Source organism: Dipodomys ordii, unplaced genomic scaffold, assembly GCF_000151885.1.
Source record: "Dipodomys ordii isolate 6190 unplaced genomic scaffold, Dord_2.0 Scaffold25, whole genome shotgun sequence".
NCBI classification, from domain to species: Eukaryota; Metazoa; Chordata; class Mammalia; order Rodentia; family Heteromyidae; genus Dipodomys; species Dipodomys ordii.
This window is the reverse complement of record NW_012267241.1, coordinates 19147511-19167737: the sequence shown is the minus strand read 5'-3', so window position 1 is coordinate 19167737 and position 20227 is coordinate 19147511. Positions and strand designations below refer to the sequence as shown.

The window sequence follows — 20227 nt, the reverse complement described above, 5'->3', positions numbered from 1 at the left end:
ACCAACAACAACCTCCCATCTTTGCTTCCTCATCAAAAGGATTTCATGGACTGGTAGTGTGGCAGAGCATCAACCTGGAAAGCTGAAGAACTTCGTTCAAAACCCAGAGGATTTCACGGCATTATTTCTAACTTGATGTTTTACTTTACAAGTTGCTTGGGTGTAGCAGAAATGCGTGGGGATGGAAATCAGTGGGGTAAAAGATGACAGAATCATCTTCTCTGTGTAAATGCTTCTGGAACTTTGGGGTCTGGCACAAAGGCAGGGGCAGGTTGGGGGGGGGGCGGGAGCAGAATGGTGCAACTCCCCCCCCCCAGCAGGTACATTGCTTTCGGTTCCCTAAAAGAAGTCCTCATGGCCCCAAATTAAGTTCCCAGGAAAGACCCCGGGGGAGGGGGGGGGGATCCTGTTCTAAGGAGACATTCAGAGCGGTTTTAACCAAGAATTCCTTCTTGGGTAGCGAGGATGGGGATTCCAATCCTATCAGGGAACAGCCAAGAGGACACCTGGGAGGGCCGGGTTCGAACCCACGACCAATCACGGACGCCCGCGCCGCCCCCTCACCTTGTTCAAGAGGTAAAAAGCCAGGTAGCAGGTACAAAAGGTGAGGCCGACCAGGGTCCTCCGCACGCCCATCGGTCAACCCGCCCCCGACGGCGGGAGACTCGGCCCCCCACACGCCCCCCAGCGCCCCCAGGAACAGCTCCGCGCCCCGGGCCTCCCGGAGGCCCGCCCGCGCGGCCACGTGGCGTCCGCTCTGCCAATCAGCGCGCGCAGACCGCCCCGGCGCCGCCTCCTTAAAGCGGCCGCGCCACCTAGAGCTCAGCAGCCTAGCGGGGGGCCTCCACGGTGAGGTGCAGGGCTGGGGAGGGAGACTTAGAAGAGAGAGCAGTGTGAAAACAATTCACAAACCCCCAATAGTGTTGAGGGGAGATGAATAAAAATCAGTTACCTGGCCGGGCGCCGGTGGCTCACGCCTGTCATCCTTGCTACTCAGGAGGCTACTCTGAGGATCACGGTTCAAAGCCAGCCAGGGCAGGGAAAGGCCTAGAGACTCTTATCTCCGATTAACCTCTAGGAAACCGGAAGTGGCGCTGTGGCTCTAGTGGTATCTCTCCTTGAGCTGAAGAGCTGAGGGACATCGTTCAGGCCTAGAGTTCGAGCCCCGCGACTGACAAAAAAACAAGTCAGTTACCTATTTGCGGTCCTCCCAGCTCCCCTCTTAACCGCCACTACTCTAATAATCAATGCTATTCCATGTTGTATCCTTCTACACCTGTCTCTATGCATCAACATATCTGTAAGATGTCGCCTTACACAATCAGATCTAACTACAACACAGTTTTTTTTGTTGTAAAGATACTGTATGGAGGGGTTACAGTTACATGAGTAAGGTTATGAGTATATTTCCAATCTAGCATTGTTACCCCCTCCTTTGTTTTTCCCCTACCATCCCTTCCATTCCACCTCCCCAACTCCTCCCTCCCCCCCAAGTTGTAACGTTCGTTTTCAACATAGTGTCTTCTACATCTCATTGTTACAATGAGTCACCCTGTATCCTTATTTCAGCATTTTGTTATTTCCCTTCCCCTTCCCAAATTAGAAATATATATACAAGATGCAAGTGTTGTCACTGTATTTGATTCTGGTGCCCATCAGGAATAATTTTACAAATAGATTTTTTTATAGATCTTTTTATTCTGTTTAAAAGCTTCAGATATTCCATTTATTTATAGCATAATTTGCTCGATCCTCTTACTGTCAACATACTTACATTGTCTCTAGACGGTACAATAAATAAGTCTCTCTCAGTATCCTTGTACATATGTCTTTTCCTACTGCTGTTTTCATTTGTTTTGGGGGGGAGGGTCGATCATGGAACTTGAACTATCGAGGCCTGGATGCTGTTCCTGAGCTCTTCAGCTCAAGGCTAGTGCTCTACTACTGGAGCTACAGCGCCACTTGCGGCCTTTTCTGTTTATGTGGTGTTGAGGATCAAACCCAGAGCCTCGTGCATGCCAGGCAAGCACTCTACCACTGAGCCACCCTGCCAGACCCTGCTGGTTTCATTTTTGTAGAACAGATTCCTAACAGGGGGTTGCAGAATCACAGCATATGGGTATTTCTCAAAATCACAACTTTTCATTTCCTTTCAATTTCTGCCAGTGGGAAGCCTGCTTAAGGCTTCAAGGTCAAGGTCCAGCTCTTCTCCAGCTTTTCAGGTAGAAATTATTCTCTTTTCCCATAAGGCTTTCTTTTTTTCCTTGTGCCAGACTATGGCTTGAGCTCAAGACCTCACACTCTTTTTTCTTTTTTTTTTCCTATTGTCCTTTAGATTTATTGTCTTTTTTTTTCCTTGCTAAGTTTTTTCTTGTTATTTAATTAGGGAGTTGGACAAAAGGGTCACAACTTCATAAGTTAGATAATGAGTACAAATCTTGGATAATGATACCCCTTCCTTAGCTTTCTTCCATTGTCCTTCTCCCCATCCCTACCTACAATTTACATAGTTTATTTTTTTAACATGACGTATATTGAATACCATGGCTACATTTGTTTACTCTTCCTTCCTCCACTACTGTGCCACTCCTCTTTTGTCCTCTCAAAAGACAACAACAAAAACAACACTACTTACAATAATAATAAAAAAGCCATGTTTCTATTTCCTGGAATTTGTATAAATAGTATTTCAGATATTCAGAGATATTCATAAGTTATTCCTCTGGGTTTCACCCCTGAACATATCCTCCTTTAGTCTTCTTGTCTGTGTGTAAATGCATAGAGTCCTATATAAGTTATCAGTTATCCAGTCAGATTTTAGATCTAGCTTCCATGGATGTGAGAAAACATCTGCAGTTTATCTTTCTGACCTTCACTTACCTCACTTAATATGATTTGTTGTAGGTCTATCCATTATGCCTGCAAATAACGTATCATTCTTTCTAATGGATAAGTAAAATTCAATTGTGTATATGTATCACATTATTTTTTATCCACTCATCTATTGTAGGGTATCTAGGATGTTTCCACAACTTGGCTATTGTGCATAGTACAGCAATAAACATAAGATGTGCAAGTGTCTTTACCATAACCTGACTTGTAATATTCTGAGTAGATGCCCAAGAGTTGTATGGCTGGGTCATAGGGAAACTCTATTTTAGTTTTCTGAGGAAGCTCCAAACAGCTGTCCAGAGTGGTTGTACTAGTTTACAATTCCCTCTAAGAGTGCAATAGGGTTCCCTTTTCCCAGCATCCCTGCCAGCATTTGGAATTGTTAGAATTCTTGATTTTGTCCAATCTAAATGGAGTGAAATGGAATCTCAATGTTGTTTTGACTTGCATTTCATTTAGGGCCAAGAATGTCCTGTGTTTATTTGCCATTCTTCTTCTAAGAATCTCTCTAACTAACTCCTCAGGGAGACTCTTGCTTGGCTTTTTAGCTCCAGGCTGGCACTGTACTATTTGAGCCACACCTTTACTTCCTGCTTTTTGTTGGTTAATTAGACATAAGACTCTTACAGACCTTTCTGCCCATGCTAGCTTCCAACTGAGATCTGAAGATCTCAGTCTCCTGAGTAGCTAGGATTGGATTACAGGTGAGCCATCCATGTCTGGCTCCTACAGAACTTTTTAATACCTATTAAAATTGTCACCTTAAATCTTTTCCCACATCGTGGTCCACATAGAAAATGTAGTATTTGTTTGGACAAATTGCGGACATATCACAGTCACCTATTAGAACTACTTGATTTCTTTGATTGTACTATGTAATGATTAAACAATGTGGTATACACAGGGTGTTTGTTTTGTGTTGGTATTGAGGCATGAACTCAAAGCCTGGGTACTGTCCCTTAGTTTTTTCACTCAAGGCTAATTCATTTCCAGCTTTTTTGGTGGTTAATTGGAGATAAGAATCTCACAGATGTTCCTGCCCAGGCTGGCTTCAAACCTCAATCCTCAGATCTTAGCCTCCTAAGTAGCTAGAATTACAGGCATGAGCCACTGCAGATATACATAGTCTTAGTTTGATACTGACTTGGCATATTCATGACTTTTCAGGCAGTAAATACTTAGATAAAAATTCAATAATGGTAAAAACAAAGCAAGAAGTGCCAAAGACACTGGGTGTCAGAAGGCATTTTCTTGCTCTTTCTGGGTCACACAGTTGAGAAGTTCTGTGTCAAATTCTGAGTGTGCTGTTTCCTTCTTTTCAGCCACATGGCAGTCCTGGAGAGCAAGCGTTCCTCCTTGCTTAGCTTAGTGCCTTATACAAACTAAGCACAGCGAATAACTCCATCAAAAGATGAATGCATATGTGATGTGAAGTACGAATGAAATTAAAAGTTTTCAAAGAGAAGGCCAGGTGTGGTGATTCACAGCTATCATCCAGCTATTCTGTAAGCAGAAATAAGAAGATCTCTGTTTAGGCCAAACAGTTATGGGCAAAAACGCAAGACCCTATCTCCCAAATATTTAAAGTAAAAAAGGCTGGGGACATGACTTAACGTGGAGAGCATCTACCTAGCAAGCATAAGACCCTGAGTTCAAATCTTCATGGGACATATAAAGACATAAATGAAGTGATGTACAAATGGAATTTTAAAATGTCACCTAAAACATATTCAATATAAAAAGACCTAGAAGCAGACATATCTATTATAGACATGAACATATAATTATATTTTCATAGAACATGATTATAACTATGGGACTATCTAGGAAGATCAGGGGAAAGAGAGAAGGAAAAAAAGAGGGTAAATAATTTTGAAATATAGCGTAACTATATACAAAGATGGCCTAAGAAATCTCAGTGAAAGCTGAGTACCAATGGCTCATGCCTATAATCCTAAATACTCAGGAGGCTGAGATCTAAAGGTGGCTGTTCAAAACCATCCCAGGCAGAAAAGTCTGTGAAACTCTAATTTTCAATTAATCACAAAAATGCCAGGGTGAACTTGTGGCTCAAGTGGTAGAACACCAACCTGAGAGAAAAAAAGCTAAGGCACCCTGCCAATGTCCCTCCCCTCCCACACACGTTGCTTGGTAAAGCTGATGATCTGGGAGTAAAGAAGAGAATGCAATATAACTTGGATTATAAGTATACACCTCCACCATGCCTAGTTGTTAATAATAAATTTTCATGACAACACATGAATAATTCTTGCAAGATAGTGGAAACAACAGCATACTTTTTGAACTATCTGTGTAAAAATCAGACAGAATAGCAATATATCATATGAATATAGATGTAAACATCTTCAAAAAACTTCAGCAAAAGTAGCTGGACATGATGGCCCATGGCTGTAATCCTAGGTTGCTTAAGAAACAGAGGCAGAAGGATTTCAAGTTCAAAGCCAGACCCAGAAAAATTAGCAAGATGTTCTTTCAAAAACAAACTACAGATGGGCATTGGCTCCTAGCTACTCAGGAGGCTGATGTCTGAGGATCACGGTTCTAAGCCAGATTGGGCAGGAAAGTCCATGAAATTCTCACTGCTAATTATCTACTAAAAAATAATTTAGAAGTGGGGCTGTGGCTCAAGTTAGTAGAGCATCAGTCTTGAGTGAAAAAGCTCAGGGATAGTGCCCAGGCTGTGTTCAAGCCCAGAACTGGCACCAAACAAAACCAAACAACAACAAAACCCTACAAACACAAGGGCTGGAGCATGGAGCATGGCTTGTGTTAGAGCATTTGCAGTTTCCAGTAACACACACACACACACACACACACACACGCACAGAGTGTGAGAGAGGGGGGGAGAGAGAGAGAAAACAAGCAAAATAAAAGAGGGAATATATACCTTGAGGAAATCGAATTTATCACAAGATAGAAGTCTGATTTAACATGTAAAGATAATTAATATAATACAAAATATCAACAAAGTAAAAAGTGATCATTTCAATAGACACAAATAAGTAATTTGATAAAATTCAGCATTCCTTCTAGATAAAGCATTCAGAAAAGCTAGGTACCAATGTCTCACACCTGTAATCCTAGGTACTCCAGAGACTGAGATCTGATGATAACGATTTGAAGCCAGTCCAGGTAGAAATAATCACCAATAAACTATTCAAAAAAAAAAAACCAGAAGTAATGCTGTGGTAGTAGCAATGGTAGAATGCTAGAGTGATAGCCTTAAGCAAAAGAAGCTCAGGGACACCACCCAGGCCTTGAGTTCAAGCCCTAGGACTGACAAAAAGAAAAAAGCATTCAGAAAATCAGGAATAGAAGAAAACTTTCTCAAAATAATAAAAATATTTATGAGAGGAACAGAACATATAACTCATACAGGGCTAAATAGCAACAATACTGCTTAATGAACCTTCCTTGTATTTTTAATGTATGTAATAAAAATAAGAGAGGAAGAGAGAACATTGGTTCATTACTTCTCTAACTGCAATAAGAAAAATCCACGTTGTCACTTCCATTTGACATAGTTACTAGAGGCTATAGCCAAGACAATATTACAAGAAAGAAAATAAAAGGCACCTAGATTTCAAAAGAAAAAGGGAGACTATATTATAGAATGCCAGAATTTTGTCTATAAAGATCACAAATAATATATTAAAACACTAGTAAAACAGGTGAGTCCAATAAGGTTTCAGGATACAATGTCAATCTATACAATCACAGTGCCATACACTGTCATGAACAATGTGAAGAGGAAATTAAAGAGATAATTACATTAAAAGTAGCATCCAAAAGGACAAAATATTGAGGAATAATTAGAAAAATAAATAGAAAAGTTATCCTCTGATATCTACAAAACATTATATGTGTGTGTACACCCATGCATGGGTGCATGCATACATGTGTGCCAGTCATGTGGCTTGAGCTCAGGGCCCAGGTGCTGCCCTTGAGCTTTTATGCTCAAGGCTAGCATTTTACCACTTCAGCCACAGTTCCATTTCCAGCTTTTTGCTGGTTAATTGGAATAAGAGTCTCATAGACTTTCCTGCCCATGCTGGTTTTGACCTGTCATCCTCAGGTTTCAGCCTCCTGAATAACTAGGATTGTAAGCATGACCACTGGTGCCTGGCTATAAAATATTCTTGAATGACACTTATTTTTTGAGCCAGTCCTTGGGCTTGAACTCAGGGCCTGGATGCTGTCCCTTAACTTTTATGTTCAAGGCTGGCACTCTACCATTTAAAGAGCCTTATTTTTATTCTTTTTTGAGATAAAAGAATCTGCTGATCCCATGGGCTTGGGCAGTACAAATTCTCAAATAGTTTTGCTTCTGTTGAGCTCCAGTGAGTTCAGATCAGAGATGGCAAGGAGTAAAAGCTAGAGTCATTTGTGCCCACTGAACTTTGTGCCCACTCCACTCCATAGCAAAGTGCTCACTACCCAATCCAGGGACTCACTGTTTACCACACAGACCTAAAGGCTGTTTGTTGGTGAAGCATTACCTTTCCTATTGATTATATTTGTAAGTGTAAAAGGCAATATTAGTCAAAGCATTAGCCAAAAACAAATCATTCATATTTTTAAGTAGTTTCTCCGGTATTTTGTCATAGGGATAAAATATTAACTAATGCAGCTCTAAAGTCTGTAGCATTAAAATATCTGGGCACTGGCCCTTCCCTACCTTCTTCAATCTAACTTTTTCCTGTTGTACTCTAGATCTGATCATGCCCTATTCTAACATGCCCTATATATAGCTCCCCTCACTCCACCCTACAACTCTTCTCACAATGCTTGATCATCTTGAAAGCCTGAACTTCAGTGTTATCTCTAAGCAGCCTTTCCTGAACATCTGTGTGGATCTGACTTTCCTCCTTTACAAATGCAATAGTCCCTGCAATTGTGCCTGTCTTAGCATCTCTGATATTTAGTTGTATTTGTGTTCAGGACCTGAAGGGCCATGTAGGCAGGCACCTATTTTTAATGCATAATTGTCCCTTAATTGTTGGGGATTTAAGAAAACACCCAGTAGAATTTATGGAGTCCATAATCTAAAACAAATATTCAGATTCTTAATTTTACTATCAATTTCCTCTCCTTTTCTGATGTCTCCCAGATGGTCCCGCACCAGCACATTTCATCATGCATTGCATCACAGCCTTTCTGTTTTTCTCTTTTCCTTTTAGCCTTTATAAATTCTTGGTTCACTTAATGGATGCTCCAGTAACTTATATAATCCTCTCTCCTGGCTCTTCTGCTCCTCCTTTTCTTGTTTTGCTTGTTCTTGATGATGATGATGATGATGATGATATTATGGTAATGGGGCCTTTTCAATCAAGACTGGTGCTTTACCACTTGAGATACAGCTCCTCTTCAGCTTTTTAATGGAGATAAGAGTCACATGGATTTCCTGACTAGGCTGGCTTCAAACTATGATCTCCAGATTTCCGTCTCCTGAGTAGCTAGAATTACAGGTGTGAGCCATCAGTGCACATCACCTGGTTCTTTCTTACTCAAAATTAAAAAGTCCATTTCATTTCTGGTTACATCCATTTTTCCAGTTATAACCTTAACACTAAAGCACAACACAGTTTCCACACACATTCATAAATATGGCATGCAGACTAAACATAGGTCTGCATGCTGTTATACACCTATAATTTTGCCTTTTTTAAAAAAATTGGGAGTGTTTGAAAGATTCAGAACCTGTCTGATCTGAATACAAGGAGGCAAGGGCTGTATGAAAACTTTGAGTAATTAAAGTCTACATCCTAGGACTGAGAAGTGAGATTTATGGAAAACTTTTTCAGTATGTCTTTCCAGAATTCTGAAAAGCCATCCTATTTATTATATGTTTGTGAACCCAGAGTGGTTGTGTCTACTACTTCTTAACTCTACCATTTGTTAGCTGTTGATCTTCCATTAAGCTTCCATTCCTCTGTGTGTTATAATCAATAAAATTGAAAAATGAGGAGAATTTACCCCTCAGGATCATGTTGAGGAGTAAACAAAATACCTGGAATCGTCCACGGATGCAGTGTTATGTAATGCTTATTTTTAAAACTAAGAATCTCCTTATAAAATAAAAAAGTTAAATATGCAGTCTTGTTTTTGTTCAATAACACATCTTACATTGTCCCCACACAACTCTATAATGCAAAAATCATGATCCACTTGTCTCCTTCATTCCCTTTCCTTCTCCAAACCTGCCGTTTTTCTGTCTCCCAACGTAGAATAGTGCTAGGAAATAATGAACAGAAAACGCCTGGTTTGTTTATTTATCCTCCACTTGCCTGGTGTAATCAGACGCAAAGGCTGCTTGCCAGGGAAGAAGGAAAAAGAGGGCGGGGTGGAAACCAGTAGAGCCTAGACCCAGAGGAGCCACACCCAGGGAAGCCACACCCAGCTCCGGATCACCACCAGCTGCTGCGGACAGCGGAACCTTTGGTCCAGCCTCCCACTAGGCAGTGGCCGGAAGTGAGGGCCGTCCCGGAGCTGGCAGCCAATCGGAAGCGAGTAGGGCGGTGCGGGCGGAAGAGAAGAAGTCTAGTTCCGGACGCGGCCGGCGCCATCTGTCACCGTAGGTCCCACACCACCATCCCGGTCACCCCCAGCCCCGCGTGTCTCCTCGGAGGAGCCTGCTTCTCGACCTGCCACCTTTCTGCCCTGTTCTTGTCCCTGTCTTCTTCGCTGAATGGATCTGGTCGGCGTCGCATCACCTGAACCCGGGCCGGCTACGCCCTGGGGGCCCAGCAAGGTGAGTGGTGATGCAGTCTACCTGCCTGGGTCACCTGGGCCTGGTCGTCTTCGAACCCCGGGAGGAGTGATTCGGGAAGTTGGAATGGCAGGGCCCCTGGCGAGCCCGACCGACACCCAGGCTGCGGGCGGGGGTCGGGGGGGGCGTGTTGGGGAAAGGCGATGGGGGGGCAGCTGCCCCCCCCCCCCAAGACGGGCCTGGGTGTGTTAAGGTCCGTCACTCCTTCCGCATCTTGTTTTCTGAGCCCGGCCCTTCGATTTGAGTGGAACTTCTTTTGCGCCATTAACATTTGAGGGGAAAAAAAACAAGTACGGTCTTGTTTTTCACAGGCCGAGTGAATCATCCCAACACACGGAGCGCTCGAGCTAGAAAGTTAGTTTCAGTAGATGCGTCCTTAATTGGACAAGTGTGATTATCCTCGTTCGGTAATTTCTTGTTTTTGAAGTCATAATGATAAAACTCAGACTCTCTCTCCCTCCCCTCTACCCCTCCTTTTCCTCCTCTTTACCCTCCAGACGATAGCATAATGACGCTCACTACTTACTGTGAAAAGATGAGGAATTTTTATGATCCGTCTGGGATTTAACATTTAAACTCCCCCCCCCCCTTAAATTGGAAAACTTAAAGCCTTTAGCTCATATCTGCTTCTAGTTTTCAGGCTGCCCCTTTCCGGGTTATTTTCGGTAGAAGGATGAAAAAGACTTCTGCCATCTTATTGGGAATTTGCTTGAGAGCAAGAGCACTCCATTGGGATTTGTGCTCCTCAAATTAGGGTTTGAAGGAATCCAGTTTTTCTTAGGATCGGAATGGTTCTTTGCATACTAGCATAGAAAACACGTTTCACTTAAAAGGGTTCCAGTTAATCTTACTGGACTTTGACTTAGACTTAACAGAAAAGGAGGTCAATAATCAGCTATTAAGTAAGGTCGGTTTTATAAAAGTTGTACACCTGTATGTAGAATCCATTGGTAAATGTGGTTACAATCACATTTACAACCGTGGTTACAAAATGCCATGTTAGACATGAAATGACAAATGATAGAGACCAATAAAAACATACTCTACACATTAAACTCCTCTACAAGGTTGGCAAAAAAAAAAATCAAATGAAGACATGCAACCTTTCTCTTAATTCTGTAAAGTATTTTGCATCAATCTTTGTCATATATATACATCATTGAAGTAAAATTCCATTTTCATCATTAAACATAAGATAGACTTCCAGTGTTTATTAATACTATATTGGGAAGACAGTTTTGACAGGCAAAACTGTTGAAAAAAATCACTTTAATATTTTTTCTAGTTTTAGTATCAGGTTGATCACATAGTCAATTTCTGGAAGTGCTTCTATATAATTGCCTGTGGTATAAATTCTGTATGTTTCCATTTTTCCCCATCCAAATCTTATTTCTACTTTTACATATAAGCCCTATATAAAATTGTCTTTATTTTTATTGGAATGGTATTTAGTAAAAATAAACCACATATTTTTCTTTGTAAAAAATATCTCAGCCCTTTCCTCCTTTAACCTCATGGAAAATCAAACTGTTTACTGAAGCCTGTAGGGAAGTAAAAATTTGAGGAGGGTCTTGAAAAATGGAAGGAATGTTTAAGGTTAGCAATTCTTGGAAGTTTAGAGTTTGGACTTTTTTAGACTCTTAAAAATTAGCCATGTGCCAGTGGCTTACACCTATAATCCTAGTTACTTAGGAGACTGAGATCTGAGGATCGTAGTTCAAAGCCAGCCTGGGCTTTGAGTCTGGGAGACTCTATCTCCAGTTTACTAAAAAGCCAGAAGTGGAGTTATGGCTTAAGTGGCCAGAGCACTAGCTTTGAACACAAAAGTTCAAGGACAGTGCCCAGGCCCTGACTTTAAGCCCCAGGACAGACAGACACACACACAGACACAGACAGAAACAGACATACACACACACACTCTCTCTCTCTCTCCCCCTTAGTAGAAGATAGCTAGATTTTTGCATCTCCTTTGTTTAAATTTCAGTTTCTTGTGATATATTGATGTAATGAAAAAATTCTCACAGATATCTAACTGTAGCAGATATAAGTGATTAAAAGTGAGTAATAAGAACATAGTGGAAATACTGAGAACAAATTGAGTCTCTAAAAATGCACATTTATATGCTAAACTTACTACCATAGAAAGTTTGAGAAAACACAAGTATACACAAGCATAGTGTTCACAAGTACTCATCTCAATAGTCATCAGAGTGATGATGTCATCAAATCCAGTGTAGATACTAGAAAACTCTACAGCTGAAAGAATGAGAGTTAAAAAGACAAAGAATATCTTAGTACTGTTATGAAAACTTCAACCTCACAGACCCTCTGACAGGGCTCCCACATTGCTAGTTGCAAATGCCAAACTGCTATTATGAACAAACTGCTATTTTTTGAAATATGTCAGAAGAGAAAATTGGCAGATTATAGGCTAAAGTGAGGAAATGTGTAGTGGTATTCCTCAAAACTGTCATGGCCATCATAAATAAGAGTCAGAGAAACAGCCAAGGGAAGCCTGAGAAGACGTAAGGATTAAATATGTGTCCTGGATAGGATTCTGGAACAGTAAAAGGGCATTAGGAAATAAAGAGGTTTGAAAGTAAGGGCCTTAGTTAACTATATGTTCGCACTGTTCACTAATTTGGACAAATGTACAGTATTTGTGCAAGATGTTTATGGCAGGAGAAACTCAGTAAGGGGTATTTGGGAACTGTTATCTTTATAGTTTTTCTATAAATACAAAACTAGGTATAATTTATTTTAATTTTATTTTTAGTTTCAATTGTTATTATAAAAGTGATGATCAATGGGATTACAGTTACATAAGTCAGATAAAGAGTACATTCTTTTTGGACAATTTTACTTTTTCCCTCACTCTATCCAGTTTTTTCCTCCTATCCCCACCCATAAGTTGTATAGTTCATTTTCAACATAGTATCCAGTTAGTATCACTACTGCATCTGTTCAACCTTTCACCCTCCATTTCTGTGCCCCTGTAACCCTCCCAAAGACAGAAAAACAAATAAGACAAATAAAAAACAGAAACAACAACAACAAAAAGCTTCTTGTTTCCATTTCGATAAGTATTGTTTTATATGATCTGAGATACATAGGCATTACACCTTTGTGTTCCTCCCCTGAGTGTCCTCCTTTGGTATCATGGGTTATTTTTTTTTAATGGATTACTGTCACCATGTACAACCAGACTTTTTCTAAGGACCCTGTCTAGAGCTGTAAAATGACTCAACTATTTCTCCTGGATCATATATCTTCCTGCTACATAGCTGGAAGAGGGATCTGTCTTCCTGTGGGTAGCGGTTTTCTTGACTGAATTTTTGTTATTTACCTCCTTCTTGTTTGCCTTTTTAAAATTTTTTATCTTACTTGACTCTGTATAGCTGTTTTCAGTAAAATCTTTTTGTAAAGTGAGGCAGGGAGCTAGAGGTATATTGTTTGGAGTTTGCAGCCAGGTGTGGTAGAGGTGATGAACTGTGAGTTCAGTGGTGGCACTATACCAAAGAGGAAAAAACAGGAATGGTCTCAAGGTTGTTTAGCAAGAGGGAAAGAACTCAGGGAGCTGGTTATGGGATTATTGGATGTTATATTAGTTACTTTTCTATAACTGTGACAAAACCTGGGAGAATAACTTAAAAGGGGGAAGCGTTACTTTGGTTCATGGTTTTAGAGGGTTCAGTCCATGGTCACTTGCTCATGTTTCTGGGCCAGATGTGAGGCAGGATACCATGGCAGTAAGAGTGTGACCAAGGTTGTTTACTTATGGAGGTCAGTAAGAAGAATGCAGCAGCTCACATCATCGCAGACAGGAAACAGAGGGGAACCTTCGTGGACTCTGGAAAAGCAGTCACCTCTAGCATGTGCTTTGGTAATCTAGGTGTTTCTTAGAAAGTGCAATATAGTTAACAATCAAGATTATCTATCATTGATGCCCTTAGACTATGTGGTTAATGTCCCATCAGCTTTTGATGCAATGGGTGTTTATGGTGTTGAATAGAGTAGATATCAAGGATATAACTAGAACTCACCTTAGGTTTATTATGTGCATGTATGTGTGTGCACGTGTACATGCATATGTGCATGTGCAAGTATGTATGCACATGATAGTACTGGAGCTTTAACTGAGGTCCTAGGCACTGCCCCTTAGCTTTTTTTGCTCAAGGCTGGTGCTCTACTACTTGAACTGCAGCTTCATTTCCAGCTTTTTGCTGAGTAGGTAGGATTGCAGGTGCCCATCTTATTACTTTTTTTTTTCTTTTAAACACTAAATAGATGGTTTTACTGAACAATTAGGAGATGGTAGCAGGATTCTCTAACATAGACCACTGGTGCCTGTTTGTAGGAGAAGTCAACAGTAAATTTTATGGAGGAATTTGTGGGCTTGTTTGAAGAATCAGGATTTGGTTTCACAGAGTGGAAATTGACAGTCTTTCTGAAATCTTTACTTATTATTTACCTAAGCTGAGGAAATTGCCTCAGCATGAGATGGCCTAATTGAGCTGGTTGACAGAGGTACAGGAAGCTAGCTCTGTAGGAGGTTAGTTGGAGGAAGACATTAGGGTGTCTTGGTGGTGTTTGTAAGACTACAAACATTTCCCTTTCTGTTCCACTCAAATATCTCCCTCAAAATTAACAAAATTACCTCCTGACATTATTGCCTTTTCTGAGAAATTGTTTAATATTTTATGTACTGTCTTAGCAGAATTAGTTACCAGATGACAGAAGACTTAAAGCCTTAGAGCTGGGTGAGCAAGATGGAGGAAAGGACTTCAGAAATGTAGGGTAATCAAGAAGCACTTAGCCTGGCAGTTCCATGGGCTCTGCAGTTTCCCTCTGGCATATATTCAACAAGTACTTGAGTGCTTGTTCTGGGCTATGAGGTTGAGGACTCCACCCCTCAATGGCTCATGCTACTTAGTGATGGGGCCTGCACTAGCAGTGTTTACATGATAGTGTAGGAATATAAAGGAGAGGATCCAACTCAGATGACCTGGAGGTAGCCTTACAGAGGAGATGACATTTAACTGGTGAAAGTAGAGAAGGAAGAAAAGCCGTTGAGAGAGAAAAAGCATATGTGAAGGCATGGAGGAGTGAGATGTGCCTTATTTGGAAAGTTAAATGAGGGCATAGTTGTAAAGGGAATTCCTTACTGAAGAATTTGAATTTTCTATTGCAGGCAGTAAGGCAGTTTACGTCTTATATTTCAGGGAAGGTGATTAAGGAAGCAATAGAACTGATCCACTAAAAGTTTTGAGTTTTTTGTTTGTTTGTTTGCTTTTTGTCTTTTTCAGTTGCAGGGCTTGAACTCAGGGCCTGGATTCTGTCCCTGAGCCTCTTTGTGCTCAAGGCTAGTTCTCTGCTCTACCACAGTGCCACTTCCAGTTTTTGACTGGTTAATTGGAGATAAGAGCCTCATGAGAATTTTTCTGCCCAGGTTGTCTTGGAACCACAATCCTCATATCTCAGCTTCTTGAGTAACTAGGATTACAGGCGTGAGCCACTGCCCCCAGTTTGAGCTTTGAATATTTAGCCATATGACTCAAATTTAGGGAGTATTGAAATATTGTCTGTTGGACTGGAGTAGCTTAGGTAGACTGCTCACATGACATATGGGATTATCCTCGGTTCACTCCCTGGTATTGTCAGGGATTGAAAGGAAAGAAGCAAAGGAGAAAGAGAACAATGAAGACAGTAAATATTACCTGTTATGCTACTATTAATCATAGTCAAATGTGAGTATTGAAACCCGGACTTTGATACTTAACCACATCAAAGATTTCTAGGTTAAAGAGCAGAAGAAGTCAGTAGAGTCACAAGGTTTAAAGATTAGCTATGTTCTGCAGATTATGGAAAGCATCAGTTTTATTGTTGATAAGCCCTGAGTGAGTGAAAGCCACATTAGACTTTCAGAAAGTCTCCCTAGACTCTCTAGGTCTGGTCTGAACTTGTAATGGGCTGGAACAATCTGCAGTGGCTATTTTAAGTATGTGCTAAGGACAGGTACATCTCCTCAGACTTAGGCTGAGACTGGGAAAATCTTGATTCTGATTCACTGGGACATAAATATTGCTCCCATTGCAGAACATCCTTACCTACTCCACCTACACAGCTTGAGCCAAGTCAAGTCCTGACCCACAATGCTGTTACCTGACCATAGGTCTATGTCCAGTTGCTTCTGAGATCAGCTCAGAGGCTATGCTTGCTAACCTTGATTAAATAATTTTGAGGCTATATAACATCCTTTGCTAAATTCTGTATTGGACAATAGAAACAAGTAAGACAGGGAACACAAAGTTAGGAATAAGTTTGAAAAAATACTGAAATAAATCTAGAATTTGTGTTTTAGGAAGAGTAAAACAGCTAGGTGCCAGTGGCTTACTTTATAATACTAGTTACATGGAAAGGTGAGATTGGGAACATTTCAGTTCAAGGCCAGTCCAGGCAGAAAAGTTTGAGACACATCTTCAACCCATACCTGGGCACAAGCCATTGTGTATCTGTCATCCCAAGATCCATTAGGAGGCTGAGACTGGGAGGATTGAGATTCTAGGGCAGCCTGAGAAGAAAAGCTCCTAAGATTTCATTTCCATGGTGGGAAGCTGGATGAAATGACACATGCCTGTGATCTCAGCAACTACGGGAAGCCTAAGAGAGGCGGATCTAAGTCCAAGTGCACATCAAGCTGGAAATGAGACCTTACCTAAGAATAACAGGTGAAAAACAGCACTGGAGGCATGGCTCAGTGGCAGAACATCACCATAGCAAGCATGAGGTCCTGATTGCAAATGCCAATACCACACACACTAAAACATGTCATTGAGGATAGCCAACTGGTTTATCAACTGTTCAAAAAGAGCCTCAGAGAGAGAAGATAACTACTACTATCATATTGTTTCAAAAGTCTAGTTTCAAAATTCTAAACTTCAGAAGTATAATTTGGGTTTTTTTTTTTGTTTTTGTTTTTTTTTGGGTCGGTCATGGGCCTTGAACTCTGGGCTTGGGCGCTGACCCTGTGCTCTTCAGCTCAAGGTGAGCACTCTACTGTTTGAGCCACAGTGCCACTTCTGGTTTACGAGTGGTTTATTGGAGATGAGAGTCTCATGGACTTTCCTGCCTGGGCTGGCTTTGAACCGCAATCCTCAGATCTCAGCCTCCTGAATAGCTAGGATTACAGGCGTGAGCCACCAGCACCTGGCTTAATTTGTAGTTTGTTATTTGGTTTTGTCTTAGAACATACCAAGATATCTTGAAGAGAGGTTGACATAGACTTTTACAGTTAGATGAGACTTAAGGCTTATATTAGAATGATGTATTATGCTAAATGGTATAGAATATTCTTTGAAGACAGTCTAGTTGGGACTCTAAATTGTAAGTGGAAGATTGGTTGGTGAGCAAGGTATGAACAAGAGGAGGTAGCTGAACTCTTGGACTAGTGGGATGATGCTTTAATGGCCTGTTACTTCTTTCAACCAAGGATATACCTACCATCCTTCTCAGATGGCTCTACTGTTTTTGTTTACATTTATCCTTGATGAGATACAAGATGGTAGTTATTTTTCCCTTTACGATGGGTTCTGTAAATAGCTACTCCTTCAATTTGGGTTCAATTCTCAAAAGACAACCTTATCTATATGGGTAGTTCATTGCTATAAATGGGTATATATAATTTTTTTCTTTATTAAAACAGTGTCCATGGGCCACCCCTCAAAACACAATATCCTGTTCTTTGGCTGATGTGATGAGTGAACAGCTGGCTAAAGAATTGCAGTTAGAAGAAGAAGCTGCTGCTTTTCCCGAAGTTGTGTAAGTAAAATTCACAGAGTATCTGTTTTACCTGTTTTCTGTGTGAGAGTTTTAGGATTTGATTAATAATTGTCCTGACCAATGTTTAGGGCATACATTTAGAAAAGGAAGGCAGTAGAAAGAGCAACTTACTGGTAGTCTACTACTGATATTTGGGTTCTGATTCTATACAGATTGAAAATGCCAAAACGTTTTTAGCACTCAAAAAGCATACAGAAAAATTCAGGTTTGGGGGTATCTGGATTCTTCTTCTTCATCTTTTTTTTTTTTTTTGTGGTTGTGTATGTGAGACCAGGGATGATCAATTGGTAATCTCTGCAAATATTATAAGAAAGCTATCAGCCTTGATAGATCTTGCCTATAATCTTAGCTATTTGGGAGGCAAAAATGCGGGGGATTGTAATTCAAGGCCAGCTCTGGCATATAAATGTTCAAGAGTTTAATCTTAACAATGGCTGAACATAGTGGTGACTGTTACAGCAACACAAACTGGAGGTGTGGCGCAAATGGTCGCCTAACAAGATTGATGCCCAGCTTCCAGCTTCAATCCCAGTAACCCCAAAGCAAATGAGAAAACTGAAATCCGAAACATTTCTGGTGCCAAACATCTTGGCACATAAGGGATACTCAACCTATATATTATCTGGGACAAAGACTGTTTCTCTGGGTTTTGTTACCTTATATTAATGCAGTAATTGAACTAGATGAGGTACAGTTTTCAAGTGTATGTACTTTGTCTTTTCATAAGGTATTTTTTTTGTTTGTCTTTGTGTGAGTGTATGCAGGTTATCTGTCCTTTGACTTGAACACAGAGCAAAGTGTATTCTGTGTCTGTGGATTTTCTGATGGAGTGGTTAGCCTTCTCTCTGCTCCCTTAATCCTATTGGTGCTCTCATAGATTTAGGCCATTGGTTTTGAGTCTCATTGGGCAGGGAAAGGTGAATGGTTTGGTAGAATTGTTGACCATTATTAGTATGATTTTTAATACTATAAAGACCAATCCTATTCTCAAAATTGGTAGACTCTGTTGGCACTAACATGCTATAGTAGTTTATTGTCACCTTTTTTTGAATAGTGTTGCTGAAGGACCATTTATTTCTGGAGAAAACGTTGATACTTCCAGTGACCTGATGCTGGCTCAGATGCTACAGATGGAATTTGACAGAGAGTATGATGCACAGCTTAGGCGTGAAGAAAAAAAATTTAATGGTGATAGCAAAGGTACTATAATCTTACTGTGATGATTCCATTGGGTGATCAAAATGCTTATTCTGTACTGTGTTCCTCAGTCAACCTTCAACTGTTTTGTCTTTCAAGTTTCCATTTCCTTTGAAAATTATCGAAAAGTACATCCTTTTGAAGACAGTGATAGCTCTGAAGATGAAGTAGACTGGCAAGATACTCGTGATGATCCCTATAGACCAGGTATCATCAGCGCTTTTCATGTCAGAGTGGTAGGGATGAGGAATAAGGGTGGCAATAGGAAGATTCTTTTTTTTTCAATGAACCCTTTTATTTCATATTTGTCTTTGAATATTATTTGGTGATTTACTCTGTTAGATTCAAATGTGTATTTATACAATATTGAATATAGTGATTTACTCTTTTATATACTTGGCTTATCTTAATCACCTTTAGCAAAACCAGTTCCTACTCCCAAAAAGGGTTTTATTGGAAAAGGAAAAGACATCACTACCAAACATGATGAAGTGGTATGTGGGAGAAAGAATACAGCAAGAATGGAAAATGTAAGTTGAAGAAAATATCTTTCTTTGAATTGATCATTTTATTTGAATATAATTTTAAACATCTCTTAAAATTTTTTAAATGTGTACAAACACCTTTGCTTCTAAAGATGTTCTGGCTGACAATATAGCAATATGAAAATTTGGACACAGAGTATAAAGTACTTCCGAATAAAACCCTATAATAATATTTTAAAAAATATTTTGGATAAGGTTAGATATAACGGTATGCTCCTGTAATCCCAAGTTTTTTGGAAGGTGAAGGATCCCAGTTGAATATCATCCTGGGTAAAAAAGTTATCTTAAAAGTCAGCTCGGTGTAGGGTTTACACCTGTAATCCCAGCTACTGAGAGGTAGAGTTAGGAGGATTATGGTCCAAGCCTGGCCCAGGTAAAGCATGAGATCCTAAATGAAAACAAACTAAAGCAAAATAGACTATGAATATGGCTCAAAGGGGAGATCCCTTGCCTCATTTTTTAAATTTATATGACTCTAAAATTAAATCATTTTTACGCAGCATTTATTCTTTAGCATATTCCTTTAAATTAAAATAATTATTTTTTGTTACAAAGGAGATGTACAGAGGGTACATACATATAGGTACATACGGGTACATAAGTCAGGTAATGAGTACATTTGTTTTGGAGCAGTGTCACTCTCATTCTCTCAGTTTTCCCTCCCATCCCCACCCGCACAACATAGTATTCAGTGAGTACCATGCTGCATTTGTTCACCCTTTGTCCTTCCATTTCTGTGCCTCCCTTTATACTACCAAAGATATATAAAAGAACAAACAGGACAAAAAGAAAACAAAAACAGCAAGAAAGAAAAAAATCTCTTGATTTCATTTCCTGTTCATTTTTATAAATATTATTTTGTATGATTAGATGCACATAGGCATTGTGCTTTTCTGTTCCTCTCCTAAGAGTGTCCTCCTTTGGTCTGTCTATGAATACCTAGAGACCTGTATAATTTATTATT

The 20227-nt window shown here is 40.1% G+C and overlaps 2 protein-coding genes across 2 annotated transcripts in view; one reads left to right on the top strand and one right to left on the bottom strand.

The window, feature by feature from the left end:
- Positions 1-652, bottom strand: part of Tmem241 (transmembrane protein 241) — a 126229-nt gene extending 125577 nt beyond the window's left edge. The window contains exon 1 of the mRNA XM_013014865.1: positions 565-652. Within this exon, the coding sequence (XP_012870319.1) occupies positions 565-636 (72 nt within the window). The 5' untranslated portion in view covers positions 637-652. The remainder of the gene's footprint in view (positions 1-564) is intronic.
- Positions 653-9471: 8819 nt separating this feature from the next.
- Positions 9472-20227, top strand: part of Riok3 (RIO kinase 3) — a 29706-nt gene continuing 18950 nt past the window's right edge. The window contains exons 1-5 of the mRNA XM_013014912.1: positions 9472-9664; positions 17385-17500; positions 18576-18721; positions 18818-18925; positions 19139-19248. Coding sequence (XP_012870366.1) covers positions 9602-9664; positions 17385-17500; positions 18576-18721; positions 18818-18925; positions 19139-19248 — 543 coding nt within the window. The 5' untranslated portion in view covers positions 9472-9601. The remainder of the gene's footprint in view (positions 9665-17384; positions 17501-18575; positions 18722-18817; positions 18926-19138; positions 19249-20227) is intronic.